Consider the following 21308-nt stretch of genomic DNA (forward strand, 5'->3'; position numbering starts at 1 on the left):
CAAACAATTATGTTGCAAACAACATTACTTAATAGGGGCAGAATTGTCATATTTATCCAGAAACAACAACAAATAAGTTGTTCTGAATAAACTTCCCCAAACGACTAATCAGCTTATCAAAACAATCTGCAGATTACCAGATTGTCAGGAAAATCTGCAAATAAGCAGATTATAAATAATCTGCAGCTGCCCCCAAAATGACCCTAAATCTAGTGAATTCTAAAAACCAAAAAATGAACTAAAGAGTGTCTTCTAAATAAATTCCTATCTTGTAGCACATTTGGAATACTTTGACCGAATGCCAGAATTTTTGAATCCCCTACAAAAGGAATGCATTGCACTTTTTTTTTCAGTGGACCAAACAACCCCATACTTGTTCTAAATCTAAAGACAGATTTGTTAAGTGAAATTTAGAAATTTTGAATAGAAAAAAAAGAATTAATGTAAGCTAGGCTAAAAAAAAAAGTAGATATTGTTCAATTACAATAAACAAAATAAAAACGAGAAAATCTTACGGAGACTGGGTAAGGTTATAAGTCAATGTATATTTGAAAGGATAGCAATAATAATAGGGTTGGGCTAGCATATTAATGTAAAGTTGGAAATAAGTCATTGTTATTAAATAATTATCAATGAAAAAATTATAGATGTGTTCAACAATTATAGTCCTCAAGTTGGACTAGAAGATAGAAATTAAATTAAGAAGAGATGAATTAGCAAGTGCAATCACTATTTAAAATTGCACAATATGGGGTGTATCTCAGCGTAATTATGAAAAAAAAATACATCCATGCATATGCCTCGAGCACCTTCGGTGAGGCGTACGCCTCACAGTGATTGAGACGCGCCTCACCTCAATTCGGTTGAGGCGTCTGCCTCATGCACTTTAGGTTTTTTCTCTATAGTATAGTGTTTAAATACAAAGCGAAACCTCTACGCTCACATGCAAGATCTCCCCTCTCTAATTGGGCTTTTCAACATCGCCTCATGCTGCTTTAATTGTCGGCACCATCCCCACTACTACTACTTCTGCTAGAGTAGACGCTTGTTTCTTCTGCTGTTGATTGTGCTTATAAAGGTCAGGATAACAATTTGGCATTGGTGGGAATAGTATAAAAATTATTCTACTACAACAAACTGTTTCTAAAGGTATTGCCAACATGGAAATGGAACTCTTCACAATTGTTCCATAAACCAGTTTTTCCGGATAAAAAGGACAAATTTTCTAACGACCTTACATATCAAAGGTTCAACTGTAGATCGCTTGCAATTCTTTAAAAGGGAAAAGAAATTGTTCAAAGAATTCATAAATTTATCACCTACAAAGTTACCGAATTAGCTACGACCAATGAATTTGCAATTTTTAAAAAAGTTAAGAAATTGCTTAAAGAATTCTCAAATTTATTACCTACAGAGCTACAGAATGAGCTTTCCACCAATGCAACATACTTGGCGCAAATTTGACTTGGTGACTTGGGTTACTGTTCTTATTTTGCCAATTACCAAATGTGATCTAGTATAAAGAGCTAAAATGATAGTTTAATAAATTATAGGATAAAAGTTAGATTTGACAAAACATGAGTGTACATAAACAGTACTCGGTTTACACAATCTAAATAGAGATGAAAGTTAGAAAATGAGCGCAACAAATATGCTATCAATGGGATCACCATCAATTACGAGTTCCCAATTCAGTGACTCGACATTCCAGTTTGGTAAGTGATGTGATGTTCAGTAAGCTTAACTTATGCAGTGCCTACCACAAATTTAGTATTTGACGATGTGATGATTGGAAAACTGCCTTCAAGACTAACAAACTTTTCATATAGTTTTTCATCACACCCAAGTAGGTCCATGTGATTAATGAGCCATGCACTTTCATTTTTCGGAAATTTTGTGCTGGTAAATTTTAATGATAAACTTATATTACCAACAAGAATAAGAAAGAACATTAAAAACATCAATGAGAAGTTCTCTTAGTTTTGCATTTAATAATAAGAGAAATAATTTATTAATTAAATATTATTTAAATTCTTAGAACTCTAATTGGAAAGATTGCAATTTCAAGTAAATCAAACAAAAAAATGGAGAGATCTGAGATGAACGAACTCCTATAAACATTCAAGAAGTACAAAGTTTAAATGGGTATGTTTCATTTATGGGTTTAGCACAATAACGACGCCTATTACAGGTAGCCTAGAAATGGTAAAACTCATGTGGGAAGGGAACAGGCTCAAAATAATAACTTCCAAGCAATTAAGAAAAAGTAATGTATTGCTCCTGTGCTGACATTGCCTAACTTTGAGGAAGTATTTATGGTTGAGTGTGATTCGTTGGTTCAAAAGATTGGGGATATATTTTCCTTAGAAGGTCAAATTGTGGATTTCTTCACCAAAAGGATGGTAAAGCTCAACAAAAGAGGACCATTCATGAGCTTGTTTTTTTTATAGTATACTCATGCATTGAAACATTGGGAGTGCTATTTAATTCAATGAGACTATGTGTTCATAAATCAACAAACTTTGAAGTTTATCAATTCTAAGAAGAAAATGAATCAAACGCATACATGATGGATAACCTTCTTGCAAAAATTCACCTTTGTCATAAGTCAAACTAATCAAATAAAGCAGATGACATATTTAGGGTGCGTGCTAGTTGCCATTAAACATAAGTCAAACTAATCAAATAAAGCAGATCACATATTTAGGTTGCGTGCTAGTTGCCATTAGCACACGAATGGTGGGCTTTGAATAATTAAAAGAAATTTATGCTAATGATGAAGAATTGGCTGGCATATGGGCACAATGCAACAACAAAGAATTTCTTACTAATTTCTTTATTCATGATAGACTTCTATTTACAGGTAGGTAATGTTATATTCCTTGATCTTTACAAGAATATTTTATTAGAGAATTGATTGTGCAAGGACTGGGTGATGTTTGCCACACAAATCATGAATTTGCTAGAGCATATATTTTATCGGGCTGAGCCTAAAAGCGATGTTAGGTGCTTATTCAAAATTTCCGGTGTGTGTGTGTGTGAAGGTTATTTGATTGTCTAAAAAGGAAACATAAAGGAATGAAGTGTATTTTGATTGTAGTGTATTCTGACTGTTTGGTTTTCTGTAAACTACATTTCAGGTAATTTTTTTACGTTTGGGTAGATGTATGCAGAGTAAAGTAAGAACAGTACATTCAAAATACTTAGAATTGTTGGATTGTATATAAAATAAATACAGAAGTATTATTTTCTTGTTTAGAAGTTATATGTAATATAATTTTTATAAATATGCATATTTAACATATATATACTCATATTTAATTATATAATATTCTATAATAAATTACATTAAAATATAGTGATGCCAACACTAGTCGGGATTATCATAACAAAAAAACAAACTTTTATTGATACTGAAATAGGGTTACAACACTACACAATGAAAAGAGAAAAACAGCGATAGACCAATCTCCTGCTACGGCCCGAAAGAGGAGATTCAAGAACTGGGTTAAGTCGGCAATGTAGTGTGGGTATGGGTCCAGTAGGTGGATTGGAGTGCTAGTTGGAGGGTTGGACAATAAGGATAGGCTACTAAAAAGGGGCGGCAGGGTGTTAGGGTGTAGCTCGGGTGACTGGACAACGAGGGTAGGGTGCGGGGAAGGGGCGGCAGGGTGTTAGGTTGCAGTTCGAGTGAATGGACAGAAAGAGTAGGCGGTAGGGAAGGGCAGCTAGGTGTCACGATAAAGTATGGGGAGGCCAAAGGCGGAGTAGAGGGGAGAAGGGTTAGCTAAGGGTAAAAGGAAAGATACAACACCACTTTGAAGTAGGATACAATCAGAGCAGCACCACCTCCTCAGATACAACCCTAGAACGGAGAGAGAACATACCACACAGGACTGAAATTTGCAAACTATTGCCCTAATTCTTTGAAAGTAGCAATATATAGACCCTTATTGGAGGAGAAAAGAAAAGAAATAGGAAAGGAAACTCCCATACAAAAGAAAGGGTGGAAATACTCTAGAGAATAGCCATTAAAGGCTTTTCAAACAGGGATGAACACAAGGAGCGGTAGTCCCGCCCCCTCTACAGAGCTCTCGAAGCCCCACTCTCTAGATCCCGCGAACATACTGCCAAGCCCGGTCCATGCTTCACGACCAAGGTTTCCAGCCGGTTCAGACGGCTAGCGGTTCTTTTAGCGCCCTGCGTTAGGAGCGCTTTTAACACCCCACGTATGAGGCGCTTTTAGCGCGGCCCACATCATATAGACAAGATAAAATTTATTTCATATTAATTAAAATAATATTGGTGATATTTTTGTTGTAATTTAAAATAAGGGTACTATATAAAAATTTAAATTAAAAAAAAGTGAATTGATACTTCATATATTATATTCATCGTAAAAAAAATTCAAATTTTTGTTGTGATTTGATTATATTATGCGGCTACCGTCATGCAAGATTATAAAATAGTTTTGTAAATTATTAACAATCAACTTCAAAAAAAAATCACAAATAAATAATCACCTATACTGAGTAAAAAGATTATGGCCAAACGATAGTGTTGAAATCTATCAAGCACTTCACCTCAATAAATTATAAATAAAGAAATTTTTATAAATTTAATAATCACCTATATTGAGTTAAAAGGTTAAGGCCAAACGATGATATTAGCATCTATTAGGCACTTCACATCATTAAATTCTAAATAAAAATATTTTTATAAATTGAATAATCACATACATTGGATAGAGCTGTAAAAGAAGAAAATTTTTTGTTTGTGTTCAATCGTGCTTAATAATTAACATTAATTTGAAATATATTTACAAATTAAATTTATTTAACTTAAATAAAAATATTACATTATTTAAAATTTATATGACTTTTTAATCAATTTTATGCTTCAAAACTAAATTAGTATTATAACAAAATATTAGCCTCAGACAATAAGAAAAAAATCACTAATTTTTTAAAATTATTGTATAAAACGAAATTTTTATAATTATTTGAATTAAATAATAATAGCTTTAAATGTTACATTCATCACTAGATTACCTTCTTTATTTGTCTAACAAAAAGTACAACGCACTTCCCGCACTCCTAACAGCCTCCTGGGAGCAAAATCTGGTTGTAACCATGAGAAGTGCAGCATCCGGCCCAGCTTGAAGACCCTAGTCATCATCTTGCCCAGCTTGATGACCCTAGTGATCGGGACGTTAATTTCTTTTGGTAGGAAGTGTTTCCGCATAAAAAATTTTAAAATCATAACTTTGGGGTTACATATTGTAAACCTCAGATTTAAAGGAAGTTTTGAAGCATTGCGTATTGAAATCAATCCAAAAAAGGAGCTGAATCTATTTCAGTTCAAATTAAAACTTACTTTATACCTTCTGAATATGTTATGAACAACATTAATTTAAGACAATACCTTGAATTCACATAAAGAGGAAAAAAAACATGGACAATTGGTAACAACTCTCCCAGCAGTAAAATAGTTGCATAAAAAGGAAATTCATTTTTTTCTAGTTACTATGCATATAACCCATTAATTTTGTAGCAATATTCAAAATAGATGCTAGACTGAAAAGGATTCAATTGTGAAAAATAAAAGGATCATATACCTCTTGAGGATGATGGAGTAAGAATTTCATGACATCAGGATGCCAGGACTCACCAAAGGAAAATGACATGCGGCTGAGTGTCACGCCAAATACTGACTTAGCCAACAATTTCAAGCCCTCAAGGCACTGGAATGTGGGAAAGTATGACGCAATAACCTGTTTAAACAAACGCTGTGTCACTACTGTTCTGATAAGGAACAAAAAATTGTAATAGCCTCAGAGAAATGGTTTAGTTCAGTACTCTTTCAGGAAAAACAACAATTAAAAACATAATTCAAAAAATAGTTAAGAGAAGGAATAAAATGTAAATATTTTAAATCTCAAAAAAATGGTTGGTGATTCCCAAGGTAAGACAATTACCATAGACAAAAGAACAAATAGAGACATTCATGTAAAGAGCCATGATACATACAAGCATAAAACCAGTGCATAAAATCGAAAACTCAACTTAGGCATGGTCCATGCAACCTAAAAAAATAAGCGTGTCCAGCATAAGCTTTTGTTTTCGTAGTAAAGACAGGACAACACTACAATAAAAGACTCATACTTGTTTTAAAAAACAATCCCTGCTCTACATAAAAAAGTCAGGCTTGCAAGGTAAAAACAAGATTACCGTGTCCATATAATCTTTAAATAAAAATGATATGCATTTCGAAGACGTTCAAAAAATTAAAATACATTTGAAATTCATAAAACACATTCTCAAGGCTTTAGAAAGAATGGATGCCTGTCTCATCCTCTTTCCTCTCCTCCCCTAGTCATCACAATTCACACCCCATTTTGAGTCTTCACGATTAAACATGAGACGGCGCGGAGTAAGGCAGCCTAGTGATACATTTTCCACCAAAACCCAACCTGACTCTTACAAAACAAGATCAAGTAATAGAAAACTCGTTTGCCAAGATTATCACAAAATATGAAACTCTAGTCACAATCCTCCAATAGATCCATTGCGTTGCCATCCGGATTTTGCTTGGTTTAGGATTGGAATTAGGATTTTGCCTAGATTATCACAAACTATGACTTTAGGATAAAGATTATGCGGTGGCATCCGGATTTTGCTTGGTTTAGGATTGGAATTAGCATTTTGCCTAGATTATCACAAAATATGACTTTGTGGTAAAGATTAAGTTGCCAATTTTTGATATTCGTATGAATACAAATGAGTTTATTGAATGGTTCTAAATAGTGGAACATGTATTTAAATATAAAAAAATTTCATGAGATAGCAGAGCCAAGTTCACGACTATCAAATTCAAGAAGTGTTTTTCTGAATGGTGAGAGAATCTGAAGTGCATGCATCAATGATAAGGAAAAAGCAAGATCACTATAGGTCTACGAAGAAGAGAAATATACAGTGCAAGTATCTTCCAACATCTTAACGATAAAATGACCTTTTAAAGCTTCACAATCTACAACAAAGGACACATCTGTTGAGTACATTGCTAAATTTGTACAACGCATATTAAAATAAGGGTAAGGGAACTAGGGAAGAATATAGTGGTATGGTACCTTAGAGGTTTGAGGCCATTTATTGTCATAGCCATATTGATTATTGTTCGATGTGCAAACTTTAGCCCGAAGATGGAGAAAAAGTACAGCAATATCAAGGCCAACCCACAAGGGCACACCTTTAAAAGAACAAAATATATCCCATTGGAGGATAAATTAGCACAAACAAAGGAAAACAATGATCAGATCTAAACTATGAAAGACTATTTCAACAAAAATATTTCAAGTGTCATGACTATGGTATATCACCAAATTGTCCAAACATAAGAACTATTTCTTCCATCAAGCAAGGAGCAATTAAAAAGGCAAACAGAGGAAGATAAAAAGACTGTGAATGACTCTCAATCCATGTTGTACAGAGACTTCTGCTTCGGCAGAATCTCCAAATTGAGCACAAAAGAGACCAGCAGTGCCTCTAGCACATTATCTTTCATGCCAATTGTAAAGTGAAGGGGAAGGTTTGCAGCCTCATCATTAATGGGTGTAGTTGTGAAATTACTGTATTTACCCAAATGTTGGTTAAATTGAGCCTCAAGCCTAGAAACACTCCTACTCATAAAGTTTGACCTTGTTTTCAAACAAAAAAATAAATGAGATAGTGTTGATATGAGGTATCAGGTAAGAGTTTCCTATTAGAGACAAAATTCAAGAGCATGTGTAGTGTGGAGTTATGTCTGTGTATGCTTATCAAGCCTTCACAATATAATAGGAACACACATTGATGGCCACAATAACAGCCACTGGTTCACCAATGATGAAAAATGCATTGTACTTCTACCTTGAAAAAAGCTTGATGTGATGAGCGATCAAGAAAATATTGCAACTATAGTATCCTTTACTATTTTTTGCAAGTCATAACAGGCACAAGTGAGATTGGCATTATTGAAGCTAGAAGCAAAACTAAGCAAAAACCTAATACATTAAAGCCCATATTGAAAGAATTTCATGATGTTTTGAATTTCAGTCTAGCACTCGGGTCACCCCCACCATGAGAGATCACATGTTATAGATCTTATCCTAGAAGCTTCCCAATGGATTTGCTTATTAAATGCAACCAATTAATTAAGAGTTGTAAGAGCCCGTAAGGGATTAGATTGTAAAAAGTGATTAGTGAGAGTACCAACACATGTGTTGCACCTTTGATTGTGTCATCATGTGCATTGATAGTAAAGCTACGAAAAAGAACACCATCAAATGTCAGTTTCTCATTCCACAACTAGAAAACTTGCTAGATTAGTACCATGGACGAACCATTTTCTCCAAGATTGATCTATGTAGTGGCCACCATCAAATTAGGATGAACTCAACGATAAATGGAAGACAAATTGATGCGGGGCTTTTTCCGTGCCTGAACTAGCCTGGGGTGATTGAACTGGTTTAGCTGGGAAGGAAAGAGGGGCGGTCGGCCCTAATGAACTAGGGTTGCCACCCATTAGGAGCGGCTTTTCACATATATATATATATATATATGTTGTTTTCATATTTTAGGCCATTTTTTATTTCGCATTTTCTGTCAGGATAGCAACTGCGTCCAAGTTTTCCCCCTTCTAGGTTATATCCAAGGGTGATCGGTGCTCCGACTGCAACCATCTATGAAATCATTCGGATTCATTCTCCCCTTGAAAGTGAAACTAGCTGCAATCAAACTAAAGCAGAGCGGCTCATTGTGGTGGGAGAACCTAAAGATGGAGAGAAATAGAGAAAGACCAAACAAGATTACTACTTGGGAAAAGATGAAAAGAGATTTGAAGCGACGATACCTACCCCCACATTACCGTCAAGAACTTAAGTCTCCACTACCTACAGCAGAGGGACCTATCAGTGTAGGAGTATACAACAGAGTTTATGCAACTTAAATTGAAATGTAATCTAACGAAGACAGAGGAGCATGTGGTAGCTAGGTACTTGACAGGCTTGCAGCTCGCCATCGAAACCATGTTTGAGATACAACCTTACTAGTATAGAAGATAGAGAGACACAAGAAGCATAGCAAGGATCCACCGCCATTCAAACATGCACCCACTGTTGGAGACATCAGTGGGAACAGGCCTAAAGAAGTTGAGAAGTTTATAATAAAGCCACTCAGAGTTAGAAGACTGATAAGAGTGGCACGCCTACTATAGTCTAAGCCAAGAAATTCTTTATATGTCACGGTTGAGTTTGCATGTGTATGTCGTAGTTTTCTTTAAAGTGTATTTGGTTGTAATCACTGATTTGCTTTCAATAATAGTATTTGTATTGGGACAGTGTCCACGTTAAGCTTGAAGCTATTCATTTACTCAGCAAAATATGTGCACCATAGATGTTTGAGGTTGGTGGCATTATCATTGAAGGTGACAATGCATCCACCTTAAAGAAGGATACATGGCAACACCAAGAAGATCTAGATCTAGCTTTTCTTTTGAGATTCAAGGAAGTCTTATTTTTTCATATTTCGTGCAAATGTAACAGAGCCACTCATTTTTATTCTAAGTGTGCCCTTGATAGCTCTTTTATTTTGATGCATATAAATGATGATAAAGAACTCTCTACGATACTTATAGGTGATAACTCTCATTTTTGTACATCATAGGTGCATACATGCATAGTTTTTGTAATCTTCTTTTTTAAATAATACTAATTGTTTTCCTATTGTTGTTTAGGCTCTTTTATTATCACAGCTTTAAGGACTTGAGATGGATTGTACAGGTGACTAGTCATGCCTTTTAGCATTTCCACTGCCTGGAATACTTTAAGTGGCTGATGAACCAAGTATTATGAGCATTCAACAAGAAATGCATGGTTTTTTAATTTAATAATATTTTGGTGTAAAAATGTATGGAGGATCATTTGTAATATTTTTAATAAGTTTTAGGATTTTTTCAAATAAAAAAGTTGTACAATCATTCTGTCACTTTTTTCATATTGAAGATGTGATTTTTGTGAGATATATTTCAACAGTTAGCATTGAGATGGACCCAACCAACAATCTTTCAATTAGGTGCTCAAATTTCATAAAATGACCATCTTTTATAGAAGGTTTAACAAAAATTTCAACTCAATATCAATACTGTTAACCATGCTCCTCAAGGTATATAGATTTTCCTATTGTTGTTTAGGCTCTTTTATTATCACAGCTTTAAGGACTTGAGATGGATTGTACAGGTGACTAGTCATGCCTTTTAGCATTTCCACTGCCTGGAATACTTTAAGTGGCTGATGAACCAAGTATTATGAGCATTCAACAAGAAATGCATTGTTTTTTAATTTAATGATATTTTGGTGTAAAAACGTTTTATGCAGGATCATCTGTAATATCTTTAATAAGTTTTAGGAATTTTTCAAATAAAAAAGTTGTACAATCATTCTGTCATCTTTTTCAAGTCGAAGATGTGATTTTTGTGATATATATTTCAACAGTTAGCATTGAGATGGACCCAACCAACAATCTTTCAATTAGGTGCTCAAATTTCATAAAATGTCCATCTTCTATAGAAGGTTTAACAAAAATTTCAACTAAATATCAGTACCGTTAACCATACTCCTCAAGGTATATAGATTTTTCATGGTCAAACAGGGCACAAGCTAATTTTAAGGCATTGAAGCAACATGTTACTCAACCACCCCTCCGCCCCCCTGCGAAACATATTTAAGTGAAGTGTTTGAGATAAAGTGTGATGCATTTGATGTGAGAATTAGAGCTATGTTGAGTCAACGTGGACAAGACACCGCAACACATATGTTGATGAAATGTTCAATGAGTTGAGATGCCAAAATTTCAACTACGATAAAAAATCAACGTGATATGAGAGCTCTCAACCATCAATGTCGTTATCGACAGGCTAGTGAGTTCATTTTTTAGAAAATTCATGAAACCCTAATAATCTTAAACATTTAGAATAAGCTAAATGATAAATATGCTTTCAGTGTAAAATTCCTTTTCTTTTTATTGTATGCTAAAGCACCAAGTTGAGACTTAGAATATGCTTGTTGATGCTTCGAGCCACTATAATATGTTTACCAATACTATGTAGTCGGATATACTTGGTTTTGACGTCTTAAAGGACCTTTATGCCACTGTTGAGGACTTCCAAAAGATTTATAGTTATTGTCAAGAAAGAAGGCCCAATTAATATCATAGGTTGGATAATTATCTATATTTTAGAATAATTTGTGAATTTCAAAGCGTTCACTCAAAAAGTTTACTTTAGAGTGTCACAATCGTGGGAATATATGATATTTTGGCAGGGATAAGACTCTTTCCTTAGTGAAAAAAAGTTTAGCCTAGATTGACATGAGACATAAAGACATGTCAGGTAGCGCAGAATGTGGCACTTAGCTAAGACACAATAACAAAAATGAAATTCTAAACTACACTTCTTCTATCGGAGAAAACTTGGGCACATGCGAACATAAAATTCATTGTGAGACTACATAGAACACAACAAAGCAAGGACAACTTTATGGTGATGATAAATTGCTTCTCTAAGATGATATTTTGTATAATATCACAAGGCAATTGATGCTTCACACATTGTTGATTATTTTAGAAAGATAATTGATCATCATAGTGTACCCAAAACATCACTTCAGATAGGAATATGAAATTTTAAAATTACTTTTAGAGGATCTTATGGAGTAAGTTATGTATGAAGATTCAATACAATTAAGCAATTCGCCCTTAGACAAAATAATATGAAGTGGTCAATCATAATTAGTGAAATCTTAAGAGTTTTAAGAGTGACAACATTAGGCGATATGATTTGATCCTTCGTCAAATTAAACTTACTTACAATTGGTCCATAAGCCAATCTATAAGTTAATTCATCTAAGATACTCTACAAACAAATTCGTCTCACCCTATTGGAATTGGTACCCAAATTTCAAACCATTAAGCCTAATACGAATGCAAAGACCAAGGTCAAGAAGATTCAAACATTACATGAGAAAGTGAAGAAAAAAAATGACAATAACGCCAAGTACCAAAAACTAATTAAGAAGTCCAGGAATGTAATTTAATTTGGATTAGATTGAAATAGTAGAGGTTTCCTGTGAATTCATTTAGGAAATTGGGTTGATGGTCCAATCGAAGTTGTCAAACAAATTAATAATAATGCTTATGTGGTACATACAATATTTTACCAACAATTAACATTGTCAATTCTTCACCATACTAAAAAAATCCAGATGTCACTAGTGATGAAAGTGAAGCTCCTCCCACACAAGGATGACATGGCCATACCCCCTAGGGCAGAATAGGGTTGGATGACCCTAGCTAATTCAAACTGGACCGATTCAAGTTTGCCAACACCTCAACGAATCGGCATGCCCTTATAACCCTAATTGCTTTATTTATGGTTAAAACTATGGTTTTGCTTCCCCTAAGTATAAGTATTTTATTTTAGACATGTTATGAACATTTGGCTTTTGGTTATGTTATTACAGAGATTTGTTCTATTCTTTCCTCTTGTTTGGAGTGTTGTAACCTTTATCTTCGAGTGGTGCATCTAGATCGTGATTGAGTACAGTTGGTGGGCCCTTCTTGTGCTTAGCTTACCTCCTTCCTTACATGATATTGATGTTCCCTTTATATTGATCCAAACTACAGTTGCCGGCCTCTTAAACTTCCAATTTACATTATTTCATGTTTCTCATCATTCCTATCCCCTATTATGAATATCCACTCCCCAATAATCCATAGACATCATCTAGAAACACTATTTCAGTTTCAAGATTTCTATAATATGCATCAACATTTTCCATCTCTTTGAAGCACTCGGTACTGTGCATTAAAACACTAAGATTAAGAATAAAACATGACCACCTTACCCTATCCTAGCCTACTTATACTATAAATTGAAACAATAGTTATAATAATATTTGGTATGTGTTAAGTATTAATGATGTTTATCAAAGGCTTTGCAGTTTATTTTGATGAATTTAATTGTGTATGCTTTCATTTAGGGTATGTTTGGGGTAGCTGCAGTTTATTAAATTGTTGCACAAAAACTGTGGTAGAAAACTGTTGCGGATAAGTTGGTGGTTTATTTATTTTTTACAGTTTGAAAACAGTTGTATTGCAGTTATTTCTGGACAAATGATCATTCTGCTCATGTATTGTAATGTTGTTTACAACAGAATTGTTCATACTAGCTCATCCCATACTTTAAAACAAAAAATCTAATTCAAGCATTAAAAAATAAAAATAAACACATCACTTAACTGTGAGTAGCAAAACTATCAAAATTATAAAAATGACTACTAAAATAACAATCAATAATATTATAATATTATTTTGAAAATATAACTGTTGTAGGTCACGAGACAAGCGGTCCTCCAAAGAAACACATCACACCAGATCAATATCAGTTGTCGATTTCTCCAACCCATCTGGCCACCTAAAGAAGTCAATTTTTTTATCTTCTCCTCAGGCACCTGTAAAACTCTCTCGTAACTATGCAGTTATCGTGAAATAATCAGGGAGCATGGTAGTTCGCAGTGGCAGTGCAATCCTCTAGAAGTACTGAAAATCCTCGAACTCATCTTTTCTGAAGATTTAACACAACAAAGTACAAATCTTTAGATGCAATATTATCAGGAAAAAAAATTATAATTGGACAATGCAAGCTTTATTAAACTTTAAGGTCTCAGAGAACCTAGCATAAATCAATGAATCTGTCACTTCCAAAAGACAACAAACCTTAAAAAAAAGGTCCATGGTTGTCTTCAAAACACAAATGTGTCACATATGCATATCAACAAAAAAACAAGCCATTTAGAAGAGCCTCAGAAAACTGCAACATTGAAAAAATAGGAGGATCTTGGTTACTTTCCTTGGGATTTCACATGTGACAAGAACCAGTAAAGACAAATAGGCCATCCAGAACAACCCTTAAAGCCGAATCTCATCACTGACCTCCATAAATATTAAAAATAAACATGCAATAAATATTTATATACCACATTATATCCACGGTTGCCTTTTCGATCATCCATGTGGGAAATAATACATGCAAAAAAACAAGAAATAAAACTGACATTCAAAATTTAAATGATTTGACAGAACATTGGTACAACAAATAATAAACATCCATCGTAAATAAAGTAACAATAAGAAAAAAATACAATTAATCCATTCGGCATCCAACGATACCGTATGAAATTCATTCTCTCAATTCAATCATGTCCCCAGCACCTTTGTCATCCTGGGTGCGGCCCTCCGGTGATTCAACTTCTGCCTGTGATATAGAATGTCCTATACGATATTCAAATGTTTCAGACAAAACACATAAATGATCATCATCGGTCCTACTGAAGTCAAAGTCATTGTGCGAATGATGCCGCCAAATATAGTTGTGGAGAGCCATTGTGAACACCACAACTTGCAACTGATTCGGAAATAAATGTCGGCATATCACGCAACATGACCCATTTTTTCTTCTAAACTTCAATTATTTTTTAATTACCCCGCGTAAGGACAAGATTCTCTTGTTAAACATTTTTTCCTGCCCTCAGCAAAATTGTGAGATCTTTCAAAGTCGACAATGTGATATTTAGTATTCACAAATAACTTCAGATACTCCCTTTGTAAGGGTTATCCAATATCAACCAAATAATATTTTTATCATAAATATACTAATTAGTAATGAATTGAAAAAATATCTAAATAGGATTAAAGGTTCAACAAACCTGAAGGTGGGTGAGGAAAGTTGTGTTTTTGATTTCTTGTCAAATGTGAATATACGACTGTTATGTGCACTGTCTTCCTAACTAACCATAACAAAAGTAAAACACATGTTGAAATCACATACAACCATCAAATTTTGTGTTGGTGATCCACACCGCCCACTGAATGTGACATTTTCATCATTAGATACACATGCATTCACTTCGCTCCAAACAATTCTAATAAATTAAAGAATGTTGTATAAATTATATTACTCATTTTGATTTTTGAATATATTGAGTAAGAAAATTCACTTTAAAAATGAAATATACCGCGAGTCATTTGCAATCTCTATTGGAGTCCTCTTAAATGTTGGATCCTCTGACTTGATATTTTTTTATAAAAAACTAACGAGAGTATTCAACCCTACTGAAAAATATATGTTGATTGTCTCCAATGAATGCGGGAATCGTTTCATCGCTCTACACATTGATTCATTATGTGACAATGTAAAGGGTTATTACTAACACTACTTTGGATATAATTATGGAGGAGTTAGGTCATTCATGATTCCTATGTAATTCATCTAGGAGATCTATAAATACGAGTTGTGTCATACGAAACATGTTGCTTAATCTGTAGCTCTTCAAACCATTTATCACCAATGTAAGATGATGTCATGCAGTGAGCCCAATCTACATATGAGTTGTGGTACTCATACATCAAACATATTGTTGCCACAATTCTCTTTCTGTGTCTCTCTTTGTGAATCTATGTGAATCTATGTTAAACAAGTGTTTAATTTAGGTAAGACATGAGAATCACCGAAGTAGGTAGTAATAGCATTCCATAGCCAAGCAACATCTTAAATAAACTTCGAATAACGAATTACAAAGTGTATAATGAAAAAACAAACATCGAAAGTAGCATTAACATTGTTCCAAGAAAAAAGAAAAAACATTCAAAACAGAAGCATGATAAACCTACTGGAAAATAAATACAAATAGTACAAAGATAACTAAATTAATTAAAGAGTCTCCACAGTCATAAAAATAACGTAATTAATTGACCCTACGGTCAAGGGTCATCATCATGAAGAACTCTACGGGACAGATCCTCCAACCACTTTATGGAGAACAAATATAAAATATCAACATAAATTTCTAGAGTTGTCCCCAGAACTCGGATAACTTGTTTGATGGAGGTCGCTTGTGAAGTCTCAGGGTCACTGGTGCATGAATCTACCAGTTGTGATATTTGGTTTCTAATAAAAGCAAACCCTTTTAACTTTTTCCCCACCCAAGGACGCTTTGTCCTGTTGGTGGACTCCACTTCATTTTGGTTCGGGTTAGGGCCTTCATTGGAGTCAATTGTTTGCTCGACATCCAAGTTCTCAGGTATGTCTACAAAACCTCGCTCACTAGGGGTCCAAGCATTATTCCCTGTTGCCACAACCTCAACAAACATAAGATCCAAATTTTCTTTCAAATCAGGGTCAATGCCACTGAATTTGAAGTTTTTGGCGGCTGGCACTACCTGCAATATAAGGGGACATTAATATGTTCATACAAATTAGAAAAAGAAAGTCATAATATGTATTGTTGATTTATTCTCACCTCCAATCTCTCAGCCCACCATTCCTCTGAAACATCAATAGTCCTTTTGATCAGATCCCAACTCAAGCCCGTATATTATCTTTTCAATTCCTTTCAAATTTTTCAGTCATTTTTTAATTGATCTCAGTTGCTTTTCAGTTTCATCCTATTGTATTCTCTCCCCAAAATTTTCTTAAACCTTTTATAATATTTTGGCACCATTCCTTGTTAAAATAGATTTATCGGCCTATTTCTAAGTTCGACCTCCTTAAGGCAGAGGTTGACAGCGACTTTATATATGCTTAAAATTACAAGAATTTGATACTGCTGTTAGAAAATTTAATTCCCCGACAACGGCGCCAAAAACTTGAAAGCAGTTATAGATTCGATAAAAAGGTGTATAAAATATTCAATAACTGCAAAGTCACACTTATCAACGCAAGTATACGTATCGCTCAAGTAATATAGAGCTTTAATGGAGTCCTGGATATCAATCCCACATTGAGTAATATTAGAGGCTACGAATTAAGATTTTAGAAAATCAATACTTAATCACAACAATATAGTTCAAATTATTTATTTGTCACTAATAGGCAATTAAAATAAAAATATAATTTTAATGACTCTTAAATAACGAATTCTACTAATAAAGTTTCTAATGTGAAGTTCAATATATAAGAAAGCATCATTCTCCTTGTCAAGAAATTAAAGTGAATTGGTTCAAATTGGATTGTGTCAAATAGAAGCATACATATTATTTTCCCTTTGGTCTAGGCATAAAGAACATTGACTAATCATATGCTTGGTTATTGAATCTGCGGCTAGGGTGGGAGGATACCGGCTCTCACTTCAGAGCTCCCACATTTCCTTTGCCTGAGGGCTAACATCTACACTTCAGCACCCAAACGATATGACCGAATCGAGAATTTTAGTCTGTCACTCTAAAATCTCTAATTCTACGCCCGATAATTTTATTTTCCTATTTATTTGCACCCAACTTCCAAGAATTTTGACCTCCCTGAATCTTGAATGTAATCTTCACTTTAGTTGTAAAATTCAACATATTTTAACAAATCAATTGGTTAGATTGAAAGCAAATTAAGATCAAAATAAAAAGATCATCACAACTTCTTTAACATTCTCAAGACTCAACCAATTCAAATCACCATTTCACAAAATCTCAAGACAAGAAGAAAGGCAGAAAAAACTACTCAGAACTCATGAAGAAGATACGACAAAACTTGAAATTTATATATAAAAGCAAAGTCATACAAACTTCAATAAATAAATATAATTTATCTCTAATTCCTCCCCAAGCAAACTCCTCAAAGTTCCTCTGAATCTCTTCCTTTCTTTACAGCACACAGAATTCTCCTTCGAAGCGGCAAGGAGAAAGAAATCTCTCACTTTCCTTCCACTCTTACAATCTCTCGAAGAATTCCTCACAATACTAATCCTAAATTACTCTCTACACTCTAATGGACACACGTGGACACTCCTCTCTCTGCCTCCAGATTGTTTCTTTTAAAATTATATAAGAGTTTTCAAGAGTTGCCCAAGCTTCCCTTCAAAAATCATTTACATTCAATGCATCTGTTGAGAGAACCGACATGCTCTCCGTCGGCGACCTCGATAGCGCCGTCGTAGCGCCGTCGGCGGTCTTCTAGAATATTTAATTTTGGACTCTCGGGAAAAACCCGCCGTCTGCGCCCAAGATCAAACCTTCATATTTTTGTTTTTTTCTCTAAATTCGCTCTTTTTTGCATTTTTTTGCTCCAATGACCATAATTCAACATACCTGCAACAAAACATCAAAATAACTCTTCTTTAAAATGTAATATCATCAATATTAGTATAAAATAAGTATGAAAATCTCAACTTTTTTGGTCAAAATCCCCCAAACTTAATTATTACTTGTTCTCAAGTAATTTTAGTACTACATAAAAGTTATGATCTATTATAGTAAAGTTTTAATTCAGAAATACTATAAGTTTGATTTAAGTAAATACCATAGTGAGATTTTCAAAAAAAATTCAAGTAAATAAATTAACTCTGTAGGTACAAGATTATCTAGCCATCAAGTTTAAGAGTACTAGTTTTCTATTCATTTCAAGAATGACTATATATTCTAATATCGAATCACTTAGAATATTCAAATGATAGGAACTTCGTGAGAGCACAACTAGTAAAAGATGCTAATTCATAAATATAAGTTCAGGAATGTATTTAGGTGTATTTAGGAGTTCAGGAATGTATTTAGGTTTTCCTTTAGGTAGGTCCAAGTGAAGCCAATTTTTTATTAAGCATCTCCTCAAGCTTCTCCTCACTTATATATATTTTTTTCTCTTTTTTTTTTCATCTGGATTGCTTTCAATCCTATATTTTTTTTTTCTAAGCGAAGATTACTATATCAGGATAGTCTTTAATGATTTTGAACATCACATTTCTTTCCTTAAATTTGAAACTCAAAGCATTCATTTACCTTATAAGTATTTCATAGTTTTTACATAATTGAGCCCAAATCTTTTCTTCTCAAATGAATTTCCAAGATTCTTAATAGTTCAAAATATAATTTCATTTACTTTAAATAGTTAACTACAGTTTTATTCTCTTTTACTAAATATCTTAATCTACAAAATTAATTTTTCTTACAAAAATTTTCCTTTAAATCTACCATAATATTTAAATATCTACAAAATATAGTTATCTGAATTAAATTCACTATAAAAAATCATATTAATAATTTTTTAAAATATTAAAATTAAGAACATCTAATAGTTAATATTTCCCCCCCCCCCAAACATAAACTTTTCAATATAGAATGATACAAGTGGAAAAAAAATTTTAAATATAAATTATACCTCAGTACTTTAGACATTTTCATCATTCTGAAATTTTTGCAGTTTCTTCTCAAAATTTTAACTTCAACTGGTTTGTAATATTATGAGCTTTCTATACATATAAATCATTAGAAAATTTGTTGGGTAATGAAATTTTGAAATAAGTACAAAAATAAACATTATACAAACACAATATTTCGCTAACACATCCACAATACTAAACAAAAAATAATTACAAATATATTAAAATGCAAATAAAAATCACATCACACTACAATTTACAAAGTACTAATCAACATCTATTATAACTACACATGCAAATTTCAACTACCACACTAAACATTTAAAACAATAATTAAAAATTATCCAATTGCAACATTGAAATAAAAATGAAAGTACAAACAAACAAACATCTATCTCTATTACACAAATTACAAAAATAAAAGTACATCAATTACTATCATATATCAAAATCTCAGGCTATATCTTCGTCTCCCTGGTCAGCAGGTGGATTTGGATGATACTGAGTATAACGGGGGCATTCAGAAAAAGTAACATCAGACTAACCTCTGTAGTGTCGAGCTTGAGCTTCGTATTAAGCTATCTCAAAATTAGAATGTCTCTGTATGTACTCACTATCATAATCATGTCTACGTTATAATCTCCCAATTCTTTTATTTATTAACTCTATACTCTTTCACTGCAAGGTCAACTCATTCATTAAATCATTCAGGGTAGGGGAACTAGAGGAAGGAAGTTCATAACTAGTAGAGGGGATATCTCTACTAGTAGAAGGTTCTTAACTCCTACTCCCAGATCTCCATTTTTCGTGGGATTCATATGTCTTCAAATTAGCTTTACTAATGGGTTCCATAGGGTAAACTCATTCTTCATCATCTCCAACTTCAACTCCAGAAAGTTGGCAAAGTGCATAAATGAGGTCAGGGTGTCTCAGACCTCCACTTGTTTCACTCTTTGTCGTGGTCAATATATTCTTAAAAATAATTCTCCCCACATTATTCTGAATACAAAAATTCAGAATAGCTCTATCTCTTGCTACCTCACTATGGTGATAGGTAGGTAACAGAGTAGAGAAAATAAAATAGTGTCACGCTTTAGATGTGACATTCAAAACGGAAGCAGAAAAATTTACTCGTTCTCGTTGTTTTATCTTCCATGTCCCTTTCCCATCAGTGAGAAAGTTGATATCATTCAGTGGGTCTTCCATTGCACTTAAGGTTTCATAATGGCAGCTATAGGAGTGGGAATTAAAAAAAGGAGTTAATGCGGGCGGCACTAAACTCAACAGAAAATTCTCGTACTCGAACGGTTCCGTCCTCAGAATAGAACAGATTGGCATAAAATTCTTTCACCATATTCACGACAGCCTTATTGGTGGTATAACAGAAGTTTTCCCACCTCCGTTCGGTAATAACTCATTCAATTTCTCCTCTCGAACTGTCAAAAACTCGATCTTATATACATTTCTTCCCTTCAAATACTGAAGTAAATCTCGACTGAGTCTTCGCATTGACGAAACTAGACTCGTCAAACTCAAGTTGCCTCTTTTATCGCGGAGTCATATCAATCTAATAAAAAATTATAAAAAATTTCAAAATACACTTCAAATACTCAAATAATGGCTTCCAAGTGTGACTCTAAGAGTCCAAAAGTTAAGAGTTCAAAAGTAAATTCCATGAATTTCTTCCAAATATTTTCTCCACATTCTCAAATTTTTCGGATCTTCTCAATGTGGAAGAAATTCAAGGTGAAAATCAAATATTTTTAGGTTGGAGTGAAACTCTTACCGAGAGATGATAAAATCCGGTGTCTAAATGCTTTGAAATCGCCCCCAAATCCAAGATCTTCAAGCCCTAGATCGAAATATTCATTTTTTAAGATGAATGGAATGATGAATAGTGGCGGTTGGCTGGTCAAAATCGCGATTAAAAGTGTTTTTTTGGGATTTTGCCGTCGGTGGGGTCTTCGGTGCCATCAGCGAGCTCTATTGAATTAATAGCCTAAGTCTCAGGAAAAATCCGTCGTCGGCGACGTCGATGGCGCCGTCGGCGAGATTTTCAAAATTGGGTCAATTTCCA

The 21308-nt window shown here is 33.8% G+C and overlaps 1 protein-coding gene across 5 annotated transcripts in view; it reads right to left on the bottom strand.

Moving 5' to 3' along the window:
* The window catches only part of LOC110031231 (probable mitochondrial intermediate peptidase, mitochondrial), a 93538-nt gene that overhangs the window by 12190 nt on the left and 60040 nt on the right, over positions 1-21308 (bottom strand). For all 5 annotated transcript variants that reach the window (XM_020734336.1, XM_020734334.1, XM_020734339.1 and 2 more), the window contains one exon: positions 5618-5773. In XM_020734336.1, coding sequence (XP_020589995.1) covers positions 5618-5773 — 156 coding nt within the window. The remainder of the gene's footprint in view (positions 1-5617; positions 5774-21308) is intronic.

Source organism: Phalaenopsis equestris, unplaced genomic scaffold, assembly GCF_001263595.1.
Source record: "Phalaenopsis equestris unplaced genomic scaffold, ASM126359v1 Scaffold000789, whole genome shotgun sequence".
NCBI classification, from domain to species: domain Eukaryota; kingdom Viridiplantae; phylum Streptophyta; class Magnoliopsida; order Asparagales; family Orchidaceae; genus Phalaenopsis; species Phalaenopsis equestris.